This window comes from Salvelinus namaycush, chromosome 17, assembly GCF_016432855.1.
Source record: "Salvelinus namaycush isolate Seneca chromosome 17, SaNama_1.0, whole genome shotgun sequence".
NCBI lineage: Eukaryota > Metazoa > Chordata > Actinopteri > Salmoniformes > Salmonidae > Salvelinus > Salvelinus namaycush.
Window position 1 is genome coordinate 21,158,313 of NC_052323.1, and position 27,791 is coordinate 21,186,103.

The 27,791-nt window shown below is 43.0% G+C and overlaps 1 protein-coding gene across 1 annotated transcript in view; it reads right to left on the bottom strand.

The window, feature by feature from the left end:
• LOC120062422 (monocarboxylate transporter 8-like) overlaps positions 1–15,863 on the bottom strand; it is a 30,883-nt gene extending 15,020 nt beyond the window's left edge. The window contains exons 1-2 of the mRNA XM_039012392.1: positions 14,845–15,863; positions 526–670 (exon numbers count right to left, since the gene is read on the bottom strand). Coding sequence (XP_038868320.1) covers positions 526–670; positions 14,845–15,355 — 656 coding nt within the window. The 5' untranslated portion in view covers positions 15,356–15,863. The remainder of the gene's footprint in view (positions 1–525; positions 671–14,844) is intronic.
• Between the last annotated feature and the right edge of the window lie 11,928 nt (positions 15,864–27,791).

Consider the following 27,791-nt stretch of genomic DNA (forward strand, 5'->3'; position numbering starts at 1 on the left):
TGAAGGGTTCTAGAAGGGCTCTAGAGTAGATGGGTTGTAATAGTTCTAGAGTAGATGGGTTGTAATAGTTCTAGAGTAGATGGGTTGTAATAGTTCTAGAGTAGATGGGTTGTCATAGTTCTAGAGTAGATGGGTTGTAATAGTTCTAGAGTAGATGGGTTGTAATAGTTCTAGAGTAGATGGGTTGTAATAGTTCTAGAGTAGATGGGTTGTAATAGTTCTAGAGTAGATGGGTTGTAATAGTTCTAGAGTAGATGGGTTGTAATAGTTCGAGAGTAGATGGGTTGTAATAGTTCTAGAGTAGATGGGTTGTAATAGTTCTAGAGTAGATGGGTTGTAATAGTTCTATAGTAGATGGGTTGTAATAGTTCTAGAGTAGATGGGTTGTAATAGTTCTAGAGTAGATGGGTTGTAATAGTTCTAGAGTAGATGGGTTGTCATAGTAATAGAAGGTGTGGAGTGTTCTAATGATTCTAGAATGTTTGGAGGGTTCTAGAAGGGCTCTAGAACAGAAGTTTCTGTTACGTTGCGAAGGCGGTGCTGAGGAGTCCGATGAAGGCCATGGTGGCCCCGCCCACAGCTGTCTTCCTGCAGCCGAAGTGATCGGTGAACATGGAGACCACCGGGGAACAGAAGAAGATCATGCCCATCGCCAGGGCCCCCACCCAGGCTGGAGGGAGGGAGGAGAGGGAGGGACAGGTCGGGAAGAGGTAGGGGTGGAGGGATGTAGGGACAGGTCGGGAAGAGGTAGGGGTGGAGGGATGTAGGGACAGGTCGGGAAGAGGTAGGGGTGGAGGGATGTAGGGACAGGTCGGGAAGAGGTAGGGGTGGAGGGATGTAGGGACAGGTCGGGAAGAGGTAGGGGTGGAGGGATGTAGGGACAGGTCGGGAAGAGGTAGGGGTGGAGGGATGTAGGGACAGGTCGGGAAGAGGTAGGGGTGGAGGGAGGGATATGGAAGGTAGTGAGAGATGGGATGAGGACAGCAAAAAATAGTTACAATAATCCACACATTAACAGGATTATTTTTCATATTGATACAGTCAAAATGTAACCTCAAAGCTGTTTCCAAGCAACATGAGAGCTACCTAGATGGGGGACAAGGTAGGATGAATCCCTTAATCTGTGTCCTTCAACATGGTACTTGTTACAGTACATGTATGTCAACTGATAACGGGTCTGTGATGTCTGGACAGTCTGTCTGAAGTACATGTCTGCTACCTGTCTATGCCCTGCTTGCAACATATTTACAACCAGTGTATAACCTCTGTGCAACCTTTCACAACCAACCTGTTGACAACCTCCAGAAGCCAACATGTCAAAGAACATGTCAACCTCGATTTAAACTGTTAACTTCCCTGGTGCTCATGACCACACCAGTAAGGTTAACCTATACATACACACACATGCTGTAATTGATATCCTGTATAAAACATGCAGTAGGGTACTCAATGGGGCTCATCAGCATGTAGAAACATGCTGTACCCTCCTCATATAACCTGTAGAATAACAGCTGATCTAGTATAATATTAACATGCTGTACCCTCCTCATATAACCTGTAGAATAACAGCTGATCTAGTATAATGTTAACATGCTGTACCCTCCTCATCTAACCTGAAGAATAACAGCTGATCTAGTATAATATTAACATGCTGTACCCTCCTCATATAACCTGTAGAATAACAGCTGATCTAGTATAATATTAACATGCTGTACCCTCCTCATATAACCTCTAGAATAACAGCTGATCTAGTATAATATTAACATGCTGTACCCTCCTCATATAACCTGAAGAATAACAGCTGATCTAGTATAATATTAACATGCTGTACCCTCCTCATATAACCTGTAGAATAACAGCTGATCTAGTATAATGTTAACATGCTGTACCCTCCTCATATAACCTGTAGAATAACAGCTGATCTAGTATAATATTAACATGCTGTACCCTCCTCATATAACCTGTAGAATAACAGCTGATCTAGTATAATATTAACATGCTGTACCCTCCTCATATAACCTGAAGAATAACAGCTGATCTAGTATAATATTAACATGCTGTACCCTCATATAACCTGAAGAATAACAGCTGATCTAGTATAATATTAACATGCTGTACCCTCATATAACCTGAAGAATAACAGCTGATCTAGTATAATATTAACATGCTGTACCCTCATATAACCTGAAGAATAACAGCTGATCTAGTATAATATTAACATGCTGTACCCTCCTCATATAACCTGAAGAATAACAGCTGATCTAGTATAATATTAACATGCTGTACCCTCATATAACCTGAAGAATAACAGCTGATCTAGTATAAAATTAACATGCTGTACCCTCATATAACCTCTAGAATAACAGCTGATCTAGTATAATGTTAACATGCTGTACCCTCCTCATATAACCTGAAGAATAACAGCTGATCTAGTATAATATTAACATGCTGTACCCTCATATAACCTGAAGAATAACAGCTGATCTAGTATAATATTAACATGCTGTACCCTCATATAACCTGAAGAATAACAGCTGATCTAGTATAATATTAACATGCTGTACCCTCCTCATATAACCTGAAGAATAACAGCTGATCTAGTATAATATTAACATGCTGTACCCTCCTCATATAACCTGAAGAATAACAGCTGATCTAGTATAATATTAACATGCTGTACCCTCATATAACCTGAAGAATAACAGCTGATCTAGTATAAAATTAACATGCTGTACCCTCATATAACCTGTAGAATAACAGCTGATCTAGTATAATATTAACATGCTGTACCCTCATATAACCTGAAGAATAACAGCTGATCTAGTATAAAATTAACATGCTGTACCCTCATATAACCTCTAGAATAACAGCTGATCTAGTATAATGTTAACATGCTGTACCCTCCTCATATAACCTGAAGAATAACAGCTGATCTAGTATAATATTAACATGCTGTACCCTCATATAACCTGTAGAATAACAGCTGATCTAGTATAATATTAACATGCTGTACCCTCATATAACCTGAAGAATAACAGCTGATCTAGTATAAAATTAACATGCTGTACCCTCATATAACCTCTAGAATAACAGCTGATCTAGTATAATGTTAACATGCTGTACCCTCCTCATATAACCTGAAGAATAACAGCTGATCTAGTATAATATTAACATGCTGTACCCTCATATAACCTGAAGAATAACAGCTGATCTAGTATAATATTAACATGCTGTACCCTCCTCATATAACCTGAAGAATAACAGCTGATCTAGTATAATATTAACATGCTGTACCCTCCTCATATAACCTGAAGAATAACAGCTGATCTAGTATAATATTAACATGCTGTACCCTCCTCATATAACCTGAAGAATAACAGCTGATCTAGTATAATATTAACATGCTGTACCCTCCTCATATAACCTCTAGAATAACAGCTGATCTAGTACTGACCATCAAGGATGAGTGACTTACAGAATAGGAGTCAAAGAAGGTCAAGATGTAGGATTTAAGGTAAACAAACAATTTCCTAGGAAAGCAGACAACTGTACAGGGATTGGGTTGGCCAGATTGAAGTACTCGGCCAACCCACCTCGGTTCACTTTAACTCCTGGTGAGTACCAGTGTTATAGACACAAGAAAGGCACCAGGAATTTAGGATTTTAATGGATGTAAGTCTGATAGTTAATGTGACTGACTTAGGTTTGGAAGCACAGGAGAAAATTCTTAAACCTGACACACCTATAACTGATGTATGGTAGGCTTGTACCAGCAAAGGACGCAAATGACAGACACTATCAAAAGGGTGGTTAGGTACTTGCGCCCCGGGGTTATTGGTCCAACCAGTTAAGAGTTAGTCAGAGGCCAGTTATAGGAGGCTAAAGTAGGCACAGGAGGAGTTTTGACCAGGATGGGAGTAGCCCTGTCTAGATGGATGCTATTGGCATCCCCAGGGGCGTTACAGAGGAATACAACGCTATGAATCAAATAGGTGAAGGCTTTACCATTACGTTCTTCTGTTGGGTAACGATGTGGATTGGATCAATTACATATATTATATTCAACAACGTTTTGTGAAACAAATTAGAGATGCGGTGAAGGGGAGCTCTGACCAATTATCCGCCACCTCCCTCATGACCTGGCAAAATAGGCTGGCTCTCGATATGTTATTGGCAGAAAAGGGCGGGGTATGTAGAATGATTGGCGTTCATTGTTGTACGTTTATTCCTAATAATACAGCTCCAGATGGATCAGTGACCAAGGCCCTGGCCGGTTTAACCCCATTGGCTAACGAGTTAGCGGAGAACTCTGGGGTGGATACCTCACTGACTGGGTGGTTCGACAGTATGTTTGGAAAATGGAAAAATGTTATAATTACCGTGTTATGAGCTGCTTTCACCTGTATGAGTGTGTTGGTGTTGTGTGGTTGCTGTTTGATTCCGTGTATGAGAGGTTTAATTACCAGGACTCTAGAGAGATCGATGACGCAACAAATGATGAGGTACGGACCGATTCCGAGCTCCGACCAGTGGGATGACAACTACATGCCTCCAAGCCTAGTAGATGGCTCCGTTTCTTTCAACCACGAGGTGTCCATGTTGGATGAGACTATCTTCAATATTTAGACACCCTGTTTATTTAATGAAGATAATGAAAATCCTAAAAAGAAGAGTTATAATTGGATATAGGCCTAGAACAGTCGTTGATGAGTATATGATGTAAATACATGTATTGGTTAAGTTTGCTTTTGTGTGATATTTATAATTCCAAATAAAGGTTGACATATCAGTGTGTAATATTTAGTCAAAGGTTGGATTGATAAGGGAAGTTATATGTTTAAAGTAATGACTAAAGAATTCCACCCTGAAACGTAATTATTAGATTATGTGAAGTGTATTAGAATAATTAGACTATAATCCAATAATGTATGGTTGAGACAAGTTAAGGGTGAGAAATGTGTGACTGAGAAAACACAGAGGACAATTGAACTATACATGACCTGACCTGGTTTGAACTCTGAAAAACTTACAACAGGAAAGAGGCCCTGTCAAGGCCCCTCTAATCTAGGGAGGAAAGGAACGGCAAGGAACTGCCAGCTTGGTAGAATAGTGATAAACGAGGAATGTGAACTGTGGAAAAAGATACAGCCCACCTACTGTTTGTGTGTGTGTGTGTGTGGGGGGGGGGGGGGGGGGGGGGGGGGTTATAAAGACTGCTCACATTTTGGTTGACTTTAGAACGTTCTCTGAATAAAGAACAACGAACATTTTGCGGAATCGAACATCTTTGCCTAATTATTATTAAACCCAGGGTCTTACAAATCTCGGGGATTGGTCAAAGCTTAAATGATTGTTTAGTTATCATCATTGGGATTGAAAAATATTGTGACATAATGTCAGTATGGTAACGTCAGAACAGTAGCCTATGGTAATGTCAGTACAGTAGACTATGGTAATGTCAGTATGGTAATGTCAGTACAGTAGCATACGATACTGTCAGTACAGTAGCCTATGGTAATATCAGTATGGTAACGTCAGTATGGTAACGTCAGTACGGTAGCATACGATACCGTCAGTACAGTAGCCTATGGTAATATCAGTATGGTACCGTCAGTACAGTAGCCTACGGTACCGTCAGTACAGTAGCCTACGGTACCGTCAGTACAGTAGCCTACGGTACCGTCAGTACAGTAGCCTACGGTACCGTCAGTACAGTAGCCTACGGTAATGTCAGTACATTAACCTACGGTACCGTCAGTACAGTAACCTACGGTAACGTCAGTACAGTAACCTACGGTAACGTCAGTACAGTAACCTACGTTAATGTCAGTACAGTAACCTACGGTAATGTCAGTATGGGAACGTCAGTAATGTAGCCTATGGTAACGTCAGTATACTAATATCAGTATGGTAACATCAGTATGGTAACGTCAGTACGGTAGCCAGCGGTACCATCAGTACGGTAGCCTATGGTAAAGTCAGCATGGTAATGTCAGTACAGTAGCAAATGGTGATGTCAGTATGGTAACGTTACTACAGTAGCCTACGGTAACGTCAATAAAGAAGCCTATGGTAAAGTCAGCATGGTAATGTAAGTACAGTAGCCATTGGCAATGTCAGAATGGTAACGTCAATACAGTAGCCTACGGTACCGTCAGTACCGTAGCCTTTGTAACGACAGTACACTAGCCTATGTAACGTCAGTATGGTAACATCAGTACAGTAGCCTATGGTAATGTCAGTACAGTAGCCTATGGTAACGTCAGTACAGTAGCCTATGGTAACATCAGTACAGTAGCCTATGGTAACGTCAGTACAGTAGCCTATGGTAACGTCAGTACAGTAGCCTATGGTAACATCAGTACAGTAGCCTATGGTAACGTCAGTACAGTAGCCTATGGTAACGTCAGTACAGTAGCCTATGGTAACATCAGTACAGTAGCCTATGGTAACGTCAGTACAGTAGCCTATGGTAACGCCAGTACAGTAGCCTATGCTTCAGAGGGGGGAGGAGCTGTTAGCCTAAACACACACACTGGTAAAGAACGTCAGCTTGCAGGCAGACACTGTAATAAGGTTCTGATTGATTTTGCAAATCAAATCAAATTTTATTTGTTACATACACATGGTTAGCAGATGTTAATGCGAGTGTAGTGAAATGCTTGTGCTTCTAGTTCCGACCATGCAATAATATCTAACAAATAATCTAACCTAACAATTTCACAACAACTACCTCATACACACAAGTGTAAAGGAATGAATAAGAATATGTACATAAAAATATTGGGGCGATAAGCAAATTGGAGTGGTTCTAGGGTGTCAGGTAGGGTGGAGGTGATATGGTCCTTGACTAGTCTCTCAAAGCACTTCATGATGACGGAAGTGAGTGCTACGGGGCGGTAGTCATTTAGCTCGGTTACCTTAGCTTTCTTGGGAACAGGAACAATGGTGGCCCTCTTGAAGCATGTGGGAACAGCAGACTGGGATAAGAATTGATTGAATATGTCCGTAAACAAACCAGCCAGCTGGTCTGCGCATGCTCTGAGGACGCGGCTGGGGATACCATCTGGGCCTGCAGCATTGCGAGGGTTAACACGTTTAAATGTTTTACTCACGTTGGCTGCAGTGAAGGAGAGCACCGCAGGTTTTGGTAGCGGGCCGTGTCAGTGGCACTGTATTGTCCTCAAAGCGAGTAAAGAAGTTGTTTAATTTGTCTGGGAGCAAGACATCGTGGTCCGCGACGGGGCTGGTTTTTATTTTGTAGTCTGTGATTGACTGTAGACCCTGCCACATACCTCTTGTGTCTGATCCGTTGAATTGCGACTCTACTTTGTCTCTATACTGACGCTTAGCTTGTTTGATTGCCTTGCGGAGGGAATAGCTACACAGTTTTTATTAGGTCATGTTTCTGGTCACCTTGCCCTGATTAAAAGCAGTGGTTCGCGCTTTCAGTTTTGCGCGAATGCTGCCATCAATCCACGGTTTCTGGTTGGGTACAACATCACCGATGCACTTGCTAATAAACTCGCTCACCGAATCAGCGTATTCATCAATGTTGTTGTTCGACGCTATGCGGAACATATCCCAGTCCACGTGATCGAAGCGATCTTGAAGCGTGGAATCCGAAGCGTGAAATCCGATTGGTCGGACCAGCGTTGAACAGACCTGAGCAAGGGTGCTTCCCATTTTAGTTTCTGTCTATAGGCTGGGAGCAACAAAATGGAGCCGTGGTCAGCTTTTCCAAAAGGGGGGCGGGGGAGGGCTTTATATGCGTCGCGGAAGTTAGAATAATAATGATCCAGGGTTTTGCCAGCCCGGGTCGCGCAATCGATATGCTAATAAAGTTTAGGGAGCCTTGTTTTCAGATTATCCTTGTTAAAATCCCCAGCTACAATAAATGCATCCTCGGGATATGTGGTTTCCTGTTTACATAGAGTCAAATGAAGTTCTTTCAGGGCCGTCGATGTGTCTGCTTGGGGCGGGATATACACTACTGTGATTATGATCGAAGAGAATTCTCTTGGTAGATAATGCGGTCGGCATTTGATTGTAAGGAATTCTAGGTCAGGTGAACAAAAGGACTTGAGTTCCTGTATGGTGTTATGATCACACCACGTCTCGTTAATCATAATGCATACACCCCTGCCCTTCTTCTTACCAGAGAGATGCTTGTTTCTGTCGGTGCGATGCGTGAAGAAACCAGGTGGCTGTACCGACTCCGAAAGCGTGTCTCGAGTGAGCCATGTTTCCGTGAAACAAAGAATGTTACAGTCTCTGATGTCTCTCTGGAAGGCAACCCTTGCTCGGATTTCGTCTACCTGACATTGGCGAGTAGTATGTTTGGGAGCGGTGCGCAATGTGCCCGTCTACGGAGCCTGACCAGAAGACCGCTCCATCTGCCCCTTCTGCGGCGCCGTTGTTTTGGAACGCCGGCTGGGATCCGATTCATTGTCCTGGGTGGTGGACCAAACAGAGGATCTGCTTCGGGAAAGTCGTATTCCTGGTCGTAATGATGGTGAGTTGACGTTACTCTTATATCCAGTAGTTCCTCCCAACTGTATGTAATAAAACCTAAGATTTCCTGGGGTAACAATGTAAGAAATAACACATAAAAAAACAAAATACTGCATAGTTTCCTAGGAACGCGAGGCGGCCATCTCTGTCGCGCCGGAAGATGACTTGCTTCGTAGCATTTTTTGTGGGACTAGAAAAATGCCTGGAACGTTTAACATCATTATTAACCGGTTCCCCTGCTTTTAAAAATAACGGTTCTGTTCCGAAACAGTATGTATCACTTTCATTCACGGTTCAGTTATTTTTCAGTTCTGTTCCCTGAACTGGTTCACCGAACCAATTTTTGTTTGCTGTGTATACACAGTATTTACTGTGTGCATGAGTCGACTATATGCAGAAAGAAGTTCAATGGGTGTAATGTGTTGCATAGCTTAGCTTCTGAACAAACAACAGGTCCTAGGCCTGGAGCACATGCAGAGTTACAGTATAGTGGACTCAGAAACAGGTTGTTCAATGTGTCTAAATACACTATGAGGAGTGAAAATACCTTCAGCTTCTGTGCACAATTAAGTGGCCTAAAGTACATACACAGACAAACTGTTGAGGACTGGGCAAGTATTTGATTGGGTCTAAAATGCATTGGAGGGAGAGGCGGTGGACTGGACAATGGGCCCTGATCCGATTGGGATCTATTCTATTCCACAGCCTTCTGGAATGCTAAACATGCCACATTATTCCTTAAGCTGCAAGTTGTTAGAGTTTATGCTGTAGCTAGCCTCTGTACTAGTCCAGAGAGAATACAAAGGGTGGTAAATCGGAACAAGTTCATTACTCATGGGTAAATGATCATAGGCATGGTAAAGATAATGTATTGTCTTACAAAGTGAGTAGTTTTGTCAGAGCCGAAACAGTTTTTTTTTCTTGTTTTGGTACAGTAACATGAGGCGGCTTGATGTATAACTAAACACCTCTGGACAGGACGCTAGTCTAACTGTAATAACAGTATCTTGTAAAATAATGGAAACAAATGACATTTATACATCAAAAACGAATCTGCAATCAAATATCCTTTTAGGGGATTATGTTTGTCAGGTCCCAGAGAACACAAATCATAAACATCGGGTTCAAAATGGGCACAGAGTGGAATATTTCTACGGCCTATAAGGATGGGAGAGACAGCATACAGGTGCCAGTGAATAGATTTCTTTCTGAAATGGACAAAATACCAATTTTAGGGATAGTTCCATCTTACTGTATTCTACTCCTATTTAAACTGACCATAATACTGTGCATAGGGATGTTATGTACAAACTAGTGTCAATGTTTCAAGCATCAAGTCTTTAAATCCTGTAAATGCGTTTCCTTCAGTCTGTAAACCAGATGATCTATTTCTATTTCAGGGCAAATCAAATGTAGTAAAATGAGCTGAGCCAGCAGGTCCAGACAGATGAAGTAAGAGGATTCTTGTTTGTTGTGCTGTAAATGAATGGCGCCAGACTGTCATGTCTGCTCTCTATTCATGTCTCAGGCCATAGGGCATCTCGGGGGCAACAACTCCCCAAATAACCCCAAAATAAAATGTATTTCCGGTGGTTTGGAATAAAGACATAGCTGCGAATAGTAAATAACCGTTATGACCATGGCAATAACAGTTATTATAGACTCCAGGAAGCTACAATAACAGGACACAAACCAGCTCAATAAATCACTGACTGTCACTATTTCACTACAACCCATACCAAGCCTTGTGGGTCACATGGCCTAAGTCTGTATCTCTTTCAGAAATTCCCTGGCCTGAGATCATTCACTACAAATCAAATTTTATCTGTTACATACACATGGTTAGCAGATGTTAATGCGAGTGTAGCGAAATGCTTGTGCCTCTAGTTCCGACCATGCAGTAATATCTAACAAGTAATCTAACCTAACAATTTCACAACAACTACCTCATACACACAAGTGTAAAGGAATGAATAAGAATATGTACATAAAAATATATGAATGAGTGATGGCCGAACGGCATAGGCAAGATGAAGTAGGTGGTATAGAGTACAGTATATACAAATGAGATGAGTAATGTAGGGTATGTAAACATTATATAAAGTGGCATTGTTTAAAGTGGCTAGTGATACAGTATGAGTGATGTAATAAATGTATGTCCATCACCCTCTCCATATCTTTCCTCCCCTCACTCCTAGATTGACACCCTGTTTCTAAAATGCATCTGTTTTCCTTCCTTCTTCCCTAACCCTTCCTTCTCTCCTTTAAGTAATTAATCACTGATCATTATGCGATTTGATAAGTGAAAGCAGTCACCACCTTTCTGCTTTCGCCAAGACAACACTCTCAGATTTACAGTGGTCGCATCCCAAATGGAACACTATTCCCTATTCAGTGCACTACTTTTGACCATAACCCTACACTATTCCCTATTCAGTGCACTACTTTTGACCATAACCCTATTAGCCCTGGTCTAAAGTAGTGAATCATCAAGGTAATACAGGGCCATTTGGGACGCATGTTGAACTTTATTGTCATGAATGTCGCCCTGGAGGCAGAACTGAGCGATTTCCGCTAGATGGGCCAGCTGCAAAATATCATAAAAATTCATGACAATAAAAATGTGCCTTCTGATTTTAATTTAAGGTTAGGGTTATCAGTGTGGTTAAGGTTAGGTTTAAAATCTGATTTGATGACTTTGTGGCTGTGTCAGCTAGTGACCACTCTGCAGAGCTGCCTCCAGGGCAAGATTCATGACAATAAATGCCAACCTGCATTTGGGACGCGAACAGTGATAACTTCAAGGAACTGGATGTTCCCTCACACCTTCCACCCCTTGTTCTCTTTTGTCATGTCCCTCCCTTACTCTTTCCACCACTCTATCCTCTACTATGTCCCTGACCCTTCCTTCGTTTCACTGTGATACCTCAAACACGCTCCGCAGGCACTCCTTTGTTGATAAGGCTTGACTTCTTGCCCATCTGGTTCAGATCATGAAACTATTGTTTTGATGAAAGAATTAAGAGGAGGATTTCCTCCATCTTGATATGTGGCTCCTTCTACACACTTAGCCAAATGGTGTCGATACCCCCAGGTAACCTCAGGCCATCATTTGTACCTGTGTAATTACATAGTAATAATCTAAACATGTCATGACGTCTGTTTCGTAGAGATTTGGACACTTTGATCAAAACAAGCACCTCTGGGCAGCGATTAGTACCTAATTTCCCTCGTCATAGCTCTTATGGGGAGAACTAGTGTGTCTTACTGTGGATCCATTTGACTTGACCTGGGATCTCACTCCAAATCACATGTTATTAGTCACAGTGAAAAGCTTACTTAAGAGCCCCTAACCAACAATGCAGTACAAATAAGAAATAAAAGTAACGAGTAATTAAAGAGCAGCAGTAAAATAACAACAGCGAGACTACACAGGGGGATACCGGTACAGAGTCAATGTGCAGGTGCACCGGTTAGTAGAGGTAATATGTACATGTAGGTGGTGTTATTAAAGTGACTATGCATAGATGATAACAACAGAGAGCAGCAGCGATGTAAAAGAGGGGGCAGTGGGGGGCAATGCAAATAGTCTGGGTAGCCATTTGATTAGATGTTCAGGAGTCTTATGGCTTGGGGGTAGAAGCTGTTTTTCAGCCTCTTGGACCTAGACTTGGTGCTCGGTACCACTTGCCGTGCGGTAGCAGAGAGAAGAGTCTATGACTAGGGTGGCTGGAGTCTTTGACAATTTTTAGGGCCTTCCTCTGACACCACCTGGTATAGAGGTCCTGGATGGCAGGAAGCTTTGCCCAAGTGATGGACTGGGCCGTACGCACTACCCTCTGTAGTGCCTTGGGGTCGGAGGCTGAGCAGTTGCCATAGCAGGCAGTGAAGCAACCAGTCAGGGTGCTCTCTATTGTGCAGCTGTAGAACCTTTTGAGGATGAAGACCCATGTCAAATCTTTTCAATCTCCTGAGGGGGAATAGGTTTTGCCCTCTTCACGACTGGACCATGTTAGTTTTTTGGTGATGTGGACACCAAGGAACTTGAAGCTCTCAACCTGCTCCACTGCAGCCCCGTCGATGAGAATGGGGCCATGCTCGGTCCTCTTTTTCCTGTAGTCCACAATCATCTCCTTAGTCTTGATCACGTGAGGGAGAGGTTGTTGTCCTGGCACCACAAGGTCAGGTCTCTGACCTCCTCCATATAGGCTGTCTCATCGTTGACCAGGCCTACCACTGTTGTGTCATCGGCAAACTTAATGATGGTGTTGGAGTCGTTCCTGGCCGTGCAGTCATGAGGGAACAGGGAGCACAGGACGGGACTGAGCACGCACCCCTGAGGGGCCCCTGTATTGAGGATCAGCGGGGCGGATGTGTTGTTACCTACCCTTACCACCTGGGGGCGGCCCGTCAGGAAGTCTAGGATCCAGTTGCAGAGGGAGGTGTTTAGTCCCAGGGTCCTTAGCTTATTGATGAGCTTTGAGGGCACTATGGTGTTGAACGCTGAGCTGTAGTCAATGAATAGCATTCTCACATAGGTGTTCCTTTTGTCCAGGTGGGAAAGGGCAGTGTGGAGTGCAATCGAAATTGCATCTGTGGATCTGTTAGGGCGGTATGCAAATTATAGTGGGTCTAGGGTTTCTGGGATAATGGTGTTGATGTGAGCCATGACCAGCCTTTCAAAGCTACAGACGTGAGTGCTACAGGTCGGTAGTCATTTAGGCAGGTTGCCTTTGTGTTCTTGGGCACAGGGACTATGGTGGTCTGCTTAAAACATGTTGGTATTAGACTCGGGCAGTGAGAGGTTGAAAATGTCAGTGAAGACACTTGCCAGTTGGTCAGTGCATGCTCGCAGTACACTTCCAGGTAATCCGTCTGGCCCTGCGGCCTTGTGAATGTTGACCTGTCTAAAGGTCTTACTCACATCGGCTGCGGAGAGCATGATCACACTGTGTTCCGGAACAGCTAGTGCTCTCATGCATGTTTCAGTGTTATTTGCCTCGAAGCGAGCATAGAAGTAGTTTAGCTCGTCTGGTAGGCTTGTGTCACTGGGCAGCTTTCAGCTGGGCTTCCCTTTGTAGTCTGTAATGGTTTGCAAGCCCTGCCTGTTTGATGGTTCGTCGGAGAGCATAGCGGGATTTCTTATAAGCTTCCGGGTTAGAGTCCCGCTTCTTGAAAGCAGCAGCTCTACCCTTTAGCTCAGTGCGAATGTTGCCTATAATCCATGGCTTCTGGTTGGGGTATGTACGTATGGTCACTGTGGGGATGACGTATATAGCCCATCTATAATTTAGCCCAAACAACTACCTCTTTCCCTACTGTATTTATTTATTTTGCTCCTTTGCACCCCATTATTTCTATCTCTACTTTGCACATTCTTCCACTGCAAATCAACCATTCCAGTGTTTTACTTGCTATATTGTATTTACTTCGCCACCATGGCCTTTTTTTGCCTTTACCTCCCTTATCTCACCTCACTTGCTCAAATTGTATATAGACTTATTTTTCTACTGTATTATTGACTGTATGTTTGTTTTACTCCATGTGTAACTCTGTGTTGTATGTGTCGAACTGCTTTGCTTTATCTTGGCCAGGTCGCAATTGTAAATGAGAACGTGTTCTCAACTTGCCTACCTGGTTAAATAAAGGTGAAATAAAATGAAAATAAATAAATAAATACTGTAGATCATAATGCATTAGATCACATGGACAGGATGGGAACTGATCCTTGATCAGCACGCCTACTCAGACATGATTTGTGAGTACATACGGCCCTGATGCAGTGAGGCAAAATAAATAAAAGGCTATTCAATCCTAAACAGATTGGAGGTGAAGATTGAGGACACAATACAACAGAGGGCTTTGGTAAAACTGACAGGCAACCAGAGGGCTTCTTTTAGTGACACACACTTGCGACTTTGTCACGTGGAAAATACATTAACAACATGAGGAGAACATAAGGACAACAACATGAGAACGGTATGTTATCCAGCGGTATGACAGAATTAGAGCCGTAACCAGAAAGTTAATGCAAGGAAACTCTGGTGCTATATGGCCTAGGTATAGTCTATATATTAACTTGAAGTCTTCAGACAGATGATGATGAGACTGAAGTAGTCGCCTAAATTCTCTGACACATCACAGCAAAAATGGGTATGATCAATAATGAAAATTGTCATTTTATGTTTTACTTCAATGTCGTCTTGAGACAATGCTGAGCATGCTTCTAGTTCTGGCTATGTTTATGTGACCATTCTCGATGATCTTCAACAGTAAGCCAGCATCAGTAGGCTCATTTGAACAGGTGCAACAGTTACAGGACAGACTCACCTACTTTAAACTGCGACGTTTTGTCATTGGGGTCTGTGTGGTCTTCCACCAGCATCATGTGGAGGATACCGAAGGAGTTCTGTATCCCGAAGATGGATCCATTACACCAGGTAGCAGCGAAAACAACTAACCAGCCGAACCCGCCCTCGGGTGGGACGAACCCGGGGCTCTGCCCTGGTGCCGGGGACTGAGACTGGGAATTCGGGGACACAGCGGGTTTACTATCGAGACATCCAGCCTCGATTAGCTGGATAGTGCTGTCCTCGTGTGGGATCTTGCATTCGCTATCTCCCAGGTCCTGTCCCTGGTGCTCCTTCTGTGCTTGCTGATTCTCCTGGTCTTGGGGAGAACCACCGTTGTGCGCCATTACAGAGTCTGCAGTAGGCTCATCACAGTGTTCGGTCGGCGGCTCGCCGCTCAATGCTTCCTCCTCCGTCTGATTGTCTCCTATCCCGTTGACCCCCCCATCATCCTGTCCAGTATAGGGGTTACTGTTGTGTTCTGGCTGCATCGCTCATGCATCAGATAGCGACAGTATCCTACTGATTGACAAGGATTGTCTATAATAAAAACTTTGTAGGTTTCTTTCTGCTCTGCTCTTCCAAGAATAGTAGACAAAGTGAAGTCACAGCACCAATGACAGTATCCGAAATGTCGCTATAAAATTGATGTATGGTGAAAGGACAGGCACGTCTTATTTATCATGGTATCAGATGTCCCCATAGCCTAGTTCTATGGGAAATGATGACGCCAGAAAATATTTAACTTTTGCTTTCCTGCTCCGTGCAAAATATAAATCAACCTGTGAAAACGTCTGCTGCTCGCCAATCTCGTGCTCGCGCTGCACGGAGTCTCTACACTCCACATCGTGTAGCCTAATCTGTAAATAAATGAGTGCCGGCTCCTCCTCTTTCATTTGTTTAATTTTACATTGGAATATGTGGATCTCTCGGCCGGAGGCTTTCAGTATCACGGTGTCAACACAGAAAACAACCTTCATTCAAAAAGCTTGCCCCCGCCTCCACGTCCTCGTCACCAATGGCCGAGCTCAGAGACGGGTTTAAAATTCCTGCAGTATGAGATTACGAAAATACTCGAATGTCGCCCCCACCCATTCTGCTGTCTCTGACAAACACTACTCGAACTACTTTGGAAAGCGCAGCCGCAACTCAGTGAATGACGTTGATACAGTTTCTCGCGGAAGTGTCAATGTAACAATTTCTCGGCGCAACTTTGTATCCGGTGTATAGCAGCTGATTTAATTTCACTACGCCATGATGCAGCCTTCTATTTCATCAGCAAACATGCACAGTTTACATCCCATACATCGGCGTTTTAGACCAGGATAAAATAGCGTTTAGACGTTATTTATATTAATGGTGAAGAACAGGCTTGTAAAGCAAGCTCTATATTTGCATTTACACAGGCAGTCCCTGTTAAACTTCTTGGCGTAACGGTTAATGTGTGGGTTTGATATTAGGATTTGGGTTCGAAACCCGGTCAGGTTGTTATCATTGACTCTACCCTTTAAAGGGGGCAATCAGCAGTTGCTATATCCATGTTTGGACTTCATTTAATTATAAGTACCCAATATTCTTCAAGAATATAACTTAAAAAATGCCTAATGAGCTTAATTCATACCCCACCAGAACCCCAAATATAAGTTTGCTTACACCAGGTAAATGTAAAAAAAAAATATATATATATATATAGCCTCAAAACATGGTTAAAATTAAACTAGAATTTTGATATCATGGATAGTCAGTCTTTGCATCCACAGCTCTATGAATTTAAGAGGTTACATTCCTCCAGCCCCATCCCCCAGCTTTTTACCAAAGCAGGTGCAGGGAGTACGCTTTGTTATTGTTTATACTGTTAATTGCCACTCTAAACTTCTGTAAATTACACATTTTTAGCTACCACTTCCGAGTCCATTGGAGAGGATCAGTTTGAGCAAAATTAGGTATAGAATCACTGATCTACAGTTTTCCCTGCCAAATAATCGGCTTTGTGCAATTAAGATTAGTAGAGGAAGCCTCCCCACCGAACACTCACACACAACCAGACAATGATGGATTGATTGGAGACAGCTTGTGTCAATTAAATAACATTTCCTAGGATTTTCTACAGCTGAACCTAGGATTTTCTGCAGCAAACCTAGTGGATAATGGTGAAAACACTGGTATAAAACAAATAACCAACCAAAACAACTGGCCCTAGTCATAGACCACAGCTGTGATCGTGTACAACTGTCCCTAATCATTGGCCACAGCTGTGATCATGTACAACTGGCCCTAATCATAGACCACGGCTGTGATTGTGTACAACTGGCCCTAATCATAGACCACAGCTGTGATTGTGTGCAATAGTTAACTTTCACCATTGGATGGGGCCAATATGCCACAGTTGACACACAGGATGTGTTTAGTTGACAGTGTGGTTAGGATTGATTGACCACTCATGTTGGGAGATGGAGAAACCTCTCTTTAGCCAAATTACGATTCTTGGTTAGCTGAGATTGAATTTATGTAGGCATAATTAGGTCAATGTCGAGGTAGAAACAAGCTAGTGTCCGACATCCATGGGTCACATTCCTATGGATGTCTTGGAAAACATCTTAAGCCAATACCCAATAACATCCTGTCTGAATTGCTTTTGAAATTAACACCTCACCTGGCCTATCTCAGTGTATAGCTCAGTGGTATAGCTAAGCACCCTTTGTCCCTCGGGGTCGATACACTGATGGGTGGCGTTGTTTAATAATCATATATTTCATCATTAGATTACAACATAAGATTTATCTCTGTGGGAGCATCATCCCACTCCTTTATGAGGCCTATAAATAGATGATTGAGGAGTTATGTTTCTAGAACTTTCCCAGCAATTCCCACATGTAAGGGGTCAAAGGTCAGGGGGCCCAGGAGAAGGTTGGTCAATGATTTCCTGTTGATGCTGGGATTCTTTAATTCCTCTGAGAGGTGGAGGCGGGTGATCCAGGCTCAAGAACACAGAGGAATGACTGGGACTGGGGGCGGGCAGGTGGTCTCCCAGCAGAGTAAAGACAGAGACTTTATGTAACCATATGGGGGAAGTCTGGAGGCAGACATTTAATTTCATCAAGGCTGAATGATGCATGCTGTCAGACTGGAACTGACTGAGAGAGGGTGAGTGGGTGACAGAGGGGTTAAGTGGGAGAAAGAAGGTGAGAAAGAGAGGGTGGGTGAGTGGAAAGGAGAGAGAGGGTGCGTGGGAGAGAGGGTGAGATGGAGAGACACAGAGAGGGTTAGTGGGAGAGAGGGAGGTTAAGAAAGAAAGGGTTAGAGAGGGTGAGAAAGAGAGCGAGGGGGGGAGAGGTGCAGGTAATGTAAGTAGTGTTCAGCATGCCTGAACATGCAGCATCCAGCAGGGTGGGGTGGGGCTGGCGGAACCATTATCACACTTGTGACTCACATCACATGATTTACCCTCAGGGTTCTGAAAGCGATACAATTTGTTCTATAGAATTCAATTAACTGGTCTATTCCCTAGCTGTACTCCATAGCTGATGTCTGTGATCCTGGTGTGGTTCGCATTGGAAGCAAACCTCTTCTATCGAAAGGTGTCACCCTCATACCTGTAGTCTTTGGCACACGTGACGCACTGGGGAAGAAAACGTTCAGACAAAACAATATTTTGTGTGACACACTGTGCTAGACAGTCTCCTGACGTGACATGCATGGTTTCATCTCAGTGTACGTGACCAGACAGCAGCTAGCAATGATTGTCCCTGACAGTCTAGACTCCCTCATTGAAATGTACATGATGAATTATCCACTTAAAAGTCCATTGGCAATTCATCAATGTGAAAACAAATGGACTGAATAGGTGTTTATTGTTTTTAATAATAAAGTGTTCTAGGCCTGCTGCATTAGCAGTACCAGCACTCATATACCCAGGGATCCCTGCCTATAGATATTGTCTGACATGTCCCATGTTTCCATCTGGTTAGAAACAGACAAAAGTAGCACTTAACAACAAAACAAAGAAGAGGAAACGCTGAAGGGAATGTGTGTCTGTGTGTTGTCAGTGTTCTTCCATTCTTGTCAGAGAGATGTCCTGTCAGCATGATTTATGAGCCGTCATATTAGCATGACTTAATATTTTTTTATTTCACCTTTATTTAACCAGGTAGGCTAGTTGAGAACAAGTTCTCATTTACAACTGCGAGCTGGCCAAGATAAAGCAAAGTAGTGCGACACAAACAACAACACAGAGTTACACATGGAGTAAACAAACATACAGTCAATAACACAATATAAAAAGTCTATATACAGTGTGTGCAAATGAGGTAAGTTAAGGGAGGTAAGGCAATAGATAGGCCATAGTGGCGAAATAATTACAGTTTAGCCATTAACTTCTTACGGATACGTGGGACGGTAGCGTTCCACCTGGCCAACATCCGGTGAAATTGCAGAGCTCGAAATTCAAAAATACTAAATTCAAATATTTAACATTCTTGAAAATATATGTGTTATACATCAAAATAAAGCTTAACTTCTTGTTAATCCAGCCAAGGTGTCAGATTTCAAAAAGGCTTTACGGCGAAAGCAAACCATGCGATTATCTGAGGACAGTGCCCCGCATACAAATGCATGACAAATCATATTTCAACCAGGCAGTTGCGACACGAAAGTCAGAAATAGCGATATAATATATGCCTTACGTTTGAGGGATAGATGTGCAGAAGATGAATGTGCAAGTAGAGATACTGGGGTGCAAACGAGCAAAAAAACAACAACTAAATAACTGTATGGGGATGAGGTGGTTGGATGGGCTATTTACAGATGGGATATGTACAGGTGCAGTGATCTGAGAGCTGCTCTGACAACTGGTGCTTAAAGTTAGTGAGGGAGATATGAGTCTCCAGCTTCAGTGATTTTTGCAATTCGTTCCAGTCATTGGCAGCAGAGAACTGGAAGGAAAGGCGGCCAAAGGAGGAATTGGCTTTGGGGGTGACCAGTGAAATATACCTGCTGGAGCGCGTGCTACGTGTGGGTGCTGCTATGGTGACCAGTGACCTGAGATAAGGCGGGGCTTTACCTAGCAAAGACTTATAGATGACCTGGAGCCAGTGGGTTTGGCGACGAATATGAAGCGAGGGCCAGCCAACGAGAGCATACAGGTCACAGTGGTGGGTAGTATATGGGGCTTTGGTGACAAAATGGCACTGTGATAGACTGCATCCAATTTGCTGAGTAGAGTGTTGGAGGCTATTTTGTAAATGACATCGCCGAAGTCAAGGATCGGCAGGATAGTCAGTTTTACGAGGCTATGTTTGGCAGCATGAGTGAAGGATGCTTTGTTGCGAAATAGGAAGCCGGTTCTAGATGTAATTTTGGATTGGATATGTTTAATGTGAGTCTGGAAGGAGAGTCCAGACACCTAAGTATTTGTAGTTGTCCACATATTCTAAGTCAGAACAGTCCAGCGTAGTGATGCTGGATGGGTGGGCAGGTGCGTGCAGCGATCGGTTGAAGAGCATGCATTTAGTGTTACTTGCATTTAAGAGCAGTTGGAGGCCACGGAAGAAGAGTTGTATGGCATTGAAGCTCGTCTGGTGGTTAGTTAATACAGTGCCCAAAGAAGGGCCAGAAGTATACAGAATGGTGTCGTCTGCGTAGAGGTGGATCAGAGAATCACCAGCAGCAAGAGCAACATCATTGATGTATACAGAGAAAAGAATAGGCCAGAGAATTGAACCCTGTGGCACCCCCATAGAGACTGCCAGAGGTCCGGACAACAGGTCCTCCAATTTGACACACTGAACTCTGTCTGAGAAGTAGTTGGTGAACCAGGCGAGGCAGTCATTTGAGAAACCAAGGCTGTTGAGTCTGCCGATAAGAATGTGGTGATTGACAGAGTCGAAGGCCTTGGCCAGGTCGATGAATACAGCTGCACAGTATTGTCTCTTATCGATGGTGGTTATGATATCGTTTAGGACCTTGAGCGTGGCTGAGGTGCACCCATGACCAGCTCGGAAACCAGATTGCATAGCGGAGAAAGTACGGTGGGATTCGAAATGGTCGGTGATCTGTTTGTTAACTTGGCTTATGAAGAACTTAGAAAGGCAGGGTAGGATAGATATAGATCTGTAGCAGTTTAGGTCTAGAGTGTATCCCCCTTTGAAGAGGAGGATGACCGCGGCAGCTTTCCAATCTTTGGGGTTCTCAGACGATACGAAAGAGAGGTTGAACAGGCTAGTAATAGGGGTTGCAACAATTTCGGCAGATAATTTTAGGAAGAGAGGATCCAAATTGTCTAGCCCGGCTGATTTGTAGGGATCCAGATTTTGCAGCTCTTTCAGAACATCAGTTATCTGGATTTGGTTGAAGGAGAAATGGGGGAGGCTTGGGCAAGTTGCTGTGGGGGGTGCGGGGCTGTTGACCGGGGTAGGGGTAGCCAGGTGGAAAGCGTGGCCAGCCATAGAAAATTACTTCTTGAAATTCTCAATTATCGTGGATTTATCGGTGGTGACAGTGTTTCCTAGCCTCAGTGCAGTGGGAATCTGGGAGGAGGTGCTCTTATTCTCCATGGACTTTACAGTGTCCCATAACTTTTTTGAGTTTGTGCTGCAGGATGCAAATTTCTGCTTGAAAAAGCTAGCCTTTGCTATCCTAACTGCCTGTGTATATTGGTTCCTAACTTCCCTGAAAAGTGGCATATCGCGGGGGCTATTCGATGCTAATGTCGTACGCCACAGGATGTTTTTGTGCTGGTCAAGGTCAGTCAGGTCTGGAGTGAACCAAGGGCTATATCTGTTCCTGGTTCAAACATTTTTGAATGGTGCATGCTTATTTAAGATTATGAGGGAAGCACTTTTAAAGAATAACCAGGCATCTTCTACTGACGGAATGAGGTCAATATCCTTCCAGGATACCCTGGCCAGGTCGATTAGAAAAGCCTGCTCGCTGAAGTGACGGACGCAGGCAATGAGGCAGTGATCGCTGAGATCCTGGTTGAAGACAGCAGAGGTGTACTTGGAGGGCAGGTTGGTTAGGATGATATCTATGAGGGTGCCCGTGTTTACGGATTTGGGCTTGTACCTGGTAGGTTCATTGATAATTTGTGTGAGATTGAGGGCATCAAGCTTAGATTGTAGGATGACCGGGGTGTTAAGCATGTCCCAGTTTAGGTCACCTAACAGCACGAGCTCTGAAGATAGATGGGGGGCAATCAATTCACATATGGTGTCCTGGGCACAGCTGCGGGCAGAAGGTGGTCTGTAGCAAGCGGCAACGGTGAGAGACTTGTTTCTGGAAAGGTGGATTTTTAAAAGTAGAAACTCAAATTGTTTGGGCACAGACCTGGATAGTAAGACAGAACTCTGCAGGCTATCTCTGCAGTAGATTGCAACTCCGCCCCCTTTGGCAGTTCTATCTTGTCGGAAAATGTTATAGTTAGGGATGGAAATTTCAGGGTTTTTGGTGGCCTTCCTAAACCAGGATTCAGACATGGCTAGGACATCCGGGTTGCGGAGTGTGCTAAAGCAGTGAATAAAACAAACTTAGGGAGGAGGCTTCTAATGTTAACATGAATGAAACCAAGGCTTTTACGGTTACAGAAGTCAACAAATGAGAGCGCCCGGGGAATGGGAGTGGAGCTAGGCACTGCAGGGCCTGGATTAACCTCCACATCACCAGAGGAACAGAGGAGGAGTAGGATAAGGGTACGGCTAAAGGCTATAAAAACTGGTTGATAGTATGTTCGGAACAGAGAGTAATAGGAGCAGGTTTCTGGGCACGGTAGAATAGATTCAAGGCATGTGATGTCATGTTAGCATGATTAATGTGATGTCATGTTAGCATGATTTATATACTGTCATGTTTGCATAATATATGTGATGTAATGTTAGCATGATTCATGTCTTGAGTTGTACAGTGCATTCGGAAAGTATTCAGACCTACTGTATTTACCTTTTCCACATTTTGTTACGCTACAGCCTTATTCTTAAATGGATTAAATAAAAACATTTCCTCATAAATCTACACACAATACCCCATAATGTGAAAGCAAAAACAGTTTTCTAGAATATTTTTGCAAATGTACAAAACAATAAAAATTGCTTATTTACATAACTATTCAGACCCTTTGATATAAGACTCGAAATTGAGCTCAGGTGCATCCTGTTTCCATTGATCATCCTTGAGCTGTTTCTACAACTTGATTGGAGTCCACCTGTGGTAATTTCAATTGATTGGATATGATTTGAAAAGGCAAACACCTGTCTATATAAGGTCCCACAGTTGACAGTGCATGTCAGAGCAAAAACCAAGCCATGAGGTCAAAGAAATTGTTCGTAGAGCTCCAAAACAGGATTGTGTTAAGGCACAGCCCTGGGGAAATTCTGCAGAATTGAAGGTCCCCAAGAACACAATGGCCTCCATCATTCTTAAATGGAAGAAGTTTGGAACCACCAAGACTCGTCCTAGAGCTGGCCGCCCGGACAAACTGAGCATTCTGGGGAGAAGGGCCTAGGTCAGGGACAGTGGCGACCCGTCATTCAGGGCAGTTGGGGCAGAGCCCCATCTGTTTTGAGCATCATATTTCTTGCAAAAAAATGTGGTGGGGGGTTGCCTGTTTTGCATGTTATTTTGGTATTAGTACGTTTCACATCAGTTTGCAAACATTGTAAAAAAATATATAAAATCCTTGAGTTAATAAAGCTGCATAAAAACATGGTCTCTTTTTTGCTTTCTTGAGTAAGGCAGCTCCAAAATGCAGGTGTTTCAGCCTAGCTCAGGGCTTTCTGTGGTGGTGGGTCAGCCAGCGGAAAATACAGAGGGTAGGGGTTGGTAATGCTCTCTAGTTGCGCCATGATTAGCTCAGTGTTCTGTCACTCATGGGGAGACTACATCACTGCCAAATCTAAGGGTAGAGCTTGAAAATTCAAGCCCCTTGGGTGCTGCCATAGAATTACATTAGAAGTGCCCATCCAAGTAGGCTCAAGGTCATTGGTCACAGATAAAATGACATCAAGTCACTTCATATCTACAGTAGCTTTGATTGGACTGATCATGTCAACATCATACATTCAAAATCTTAGCTAGCAGTCATCATCATGAATCAAGTCAACAATCTATTGTCAAATCCTTTTTAATCCTTGTCAAATATAAACTTTTAATATTGAAGAGAAATTATAGATAAAACATATCGGTGCTCATCAGCCATTGGATATAAACATTACACAACAAGTTAGAAATCGCAAATTCAGCATGATTTCTGCCGCGTTAAAAACAACTGTTAACTTGGAACTGGGAAATCTGACTTCAGTGAGTTCAAGACAACTGGGAACTCGGGACAAAACTAGCTCCGACTGGGAAAATAAGTATTGAATGGTCATCCAACTCAGAATTGTAAGTCGGGAACATGGGCCTCTTTCTCGAGCTCCGACCTGAAGATCATTGACGTCATCATGATTCAACCTTGTTTTGTTCTGAGTTCCCATTTGTCTTGAAAGCACCATAAATCCAGAGAATGCCAGACTTTGATGACAAAGTTTGATGACAAAATTTGCCCACAAAGGAATGCCGCGCCATCTTCCTGTTCAAGTGAATACAGCACAACAAGGTGGGTCCAAAAATGTATTGTATGCAGTTGCATAAATGATGTATTATGCCAGGGAGATATGTATACCGTAGCTAAGAAAGTAATACTAGTAATACTAAGTGTATGTTGTGTAGTAAGCCCATGTGCCTCACCCTAATAATGTGGTCTATTTTTCCCTCTTAATTTCATGTACTGTTCTGATTTGGTGGTGCACATGTAGCCTATAACCTGTTTTAGAGAAATGTAATCATTGAATATTTGTAGAGCTTTCATTGTCTGCTTATATGCCCTCTTTATTTATCATACGGTTCTGACTTGATGTACAGGGTGAACACTAAGAATGGCACGTGTTCTGAATTCTGTTGCTGTACATTTAAAAGTGCTGAACAAATAGTTATATTGACTATGTCCGTCCAAGCTCGCTCATTAATGTCTTAGTCAAAATTACAGATGAACTCTTATCTGCTTGTCGTCCCCTTATGTCATAGTTTGTACATCTCAATTGTCAGTAGAAATCACATTTGTTTAAGCAAGTCAGCCATATCAGCAAAAAAAAAATTAAAGGCAGTAAATGAGGCTGAATGAACTGTTTTGCTGCCAGACAAGGCTCCACTGATAGCCAGGTGTAGCAGTGGTAAAGTGTTGGGACTGCTGTTGGGACAGCTTTATGTAGGCCCTAACAGTTTTTGGCGTTTGTCACCGTTATAGTGCAATTCATGTATTTGTTTGTGTTGTGTTGTGTAGTAGCTTTGCTGGTATGCATCCCCCCCCAAAATGTTTGTTTCCCCCACCAAGATTTACATGCTAAAATTGCCACTGGTCAGGGAGGTGACCAATAACCTGTTGGTCCCACTGACAGAGCTCAAGAGTTCCTCTGTAGAGATGGGAGAACCTTCCAGAAGGACAACCATCTCTGCAGCACTCCACCAATCAGGCCTTTATGGTAGGCCAGATGTAAGCCACTCCTCAGTAAAAGGCACATGACAGCACAGTTGGAGTTTGCCAAAAGTCACCTGAAGGACTCTCAGACCATGAAAAACAAGATTATCTAGTCTGATGAAACCAAGATGGAACTCTTTGGCATGAATGCCAAGCGTCACGTCTGGAGGAAACCTAGCACCATCCCTACGATGAAGCATGGTGGTGCCAGCTGTTTTTCAGCGGCAGGGACTGGGAGACTAGTCGGGATCGAGGGAAAGATGAACGGAGCAAAGTACAGAGAGAACCTTGATTAAAAACCTGCTCCAGAGCGCTCAGGACCTCAGACTGGGGGCGAAGGTTCACCTTCCAACAGGACAACGACCCTAAGCACGCAGCCAAGACAACGCAGGAGTGGCTTTGGGACAAGTCTCTGAATGACCTTGAGTGGCCCGCCAGAGCCCGGACTTGAACCTGATCGACCATCTCTGGAGAGACCTGAAAATAGCGGTGCAGCGACTTTCCCCATTCAGCCTGACAGAGCTTGAGAGTATCTACAGAAAATAATGTGAGAAACTCCCCAAATACCAGAGGTGGAACAAGTATTCAATTGGCATACCTTAATATAAAATGACTCAAGTCAAAGTGAAAGTAACCCAGTAAAATACTACTTGAGTAAAAGTAAAAAAAATATCAGATTTTAAATGGACTTTAGTACAGTGGTGGAAAAAGTACTAAATTGTCATACTTGAATAAAAGTACAAAGTAAAAGTAAATGCTATACATCAAATTCATTGTATTTAGCAAACCAGACGGCACAATTCCATTTTTGTATTAGTTTTTTTCACAGCCAGGGCCACACTCCAACACTCAGACATAATTTAAAAGGAAGCATTTATGTTGAGTGAGGCAGTAGGGAAGACCAGGGACATTCTCTTGATAAGTGTGTGAATTGGACCTTTTTCCTTTACTGCTAAGCATTCAATTTGTAACTAATAATTTTGAGTGCCAGGGAAAATGTTTGGAGTAAAATGTACATAGTGGAGTAAAAAGTACATAGTGAAGTAAAAGTAAAAGTAGTCGAAAATATAAATAGTAAAGTCAAGTACAGATACCCTCAAAAACAACTTAAGTAGTACTTTAAAGTATTTTTACTTAAGTACTTTACACCACTGTCAAATACAGGTGTGCCAAAGTTGTAGTGTCATTCCCAAGAAGACTTGAGGCTGTAATTGCTGCCAAAGATGCTTCAACAGAGTACTAAGTAAAGGGTCTGAATACTTACGTAATTTTATTTGTGCTTTTTTCTTTGTCATTATGGGCTATTGTGTGTAGATTGATGAGAATAAACATTTCTTAAATACATTTTAGAATAAGGCTGTAACATTACAAAATGTAGAAAAAGTCAAGGGGTATGAATACTTTCCAAATACACTGTGTATATCTATAGTCTCACTCCATGATACATACATTCTATTTCTTCATACATAAATTATTCACTTGAACTTCATATAAGTATAGACAAGTCTTTGCATAACACCCACCAATAAAGTTACAACTCATAATATTTGGGGTTTAAGGTGACATGTTGGGGGTAGTATCAGGTGACCACATCTTGTAGTCAAGATGAGGTGTCATGTTGTGGATTGTAGTAGTAGATAACATCTCAGGGTATGGGGGTATCAGTGAGGTGTTGGGTAGCAGTAGTATTTGGGGTGTAGCATGGGACAAAGAGGAAGCTAAGTGATTCCAGCTCTGATTCTGATTTCCTGGTTCGCTCTCTTTATCAGTCAGATGCTGGTACTTCTGTCATGTCCCAGCTAGTCCACCTTGCCAGCTCTCCTTAAAAGGACTGGAGCCCAACCCCTATCCTCCTCTCCTTCAGGTCTGCAACAATGAACACCATGGAGATTGTAACAATACACATGCATGCTCAAACATTCCCTCCCTCCCTCACTCACACACTCAAGCATTCACCCTCACACACGCTGACACACTCCTGCACACACTGGAATGTGAGTATGTGAGTCACATGCTTTAAAAGGATCTGATCCCAAACTCGTGTTCTATACACATACATTACACACAAAAATACATGGGCACTTTGTCATACAATTATGTAATGAACAGCCAACATACTATATTCCTCCTCATAGAAAAACACACTGACATACACAAACAAGCCTGTTCAAGCTTGCCTACTACTACTGATGAGTAAATTAGTATGCAAGGAGGGACACATACGAACAGTACACCCTCCCCCCTAACGGAAAGAGCCAAGGAGACCTGGAGTGAGAGATAGAGAGAATTGAATTGAGAGAAAGAGAGAGAGAGAGGGGGGAGAGAGAGAAGCACAGAGGGTAGAAATGAGGGGGTGTTAAAAAGGAGGGGGAAGTTTGGTGAGAATAAAAGAAGACGCTGGTGTGGAGAAAGAGAGAGGGAGG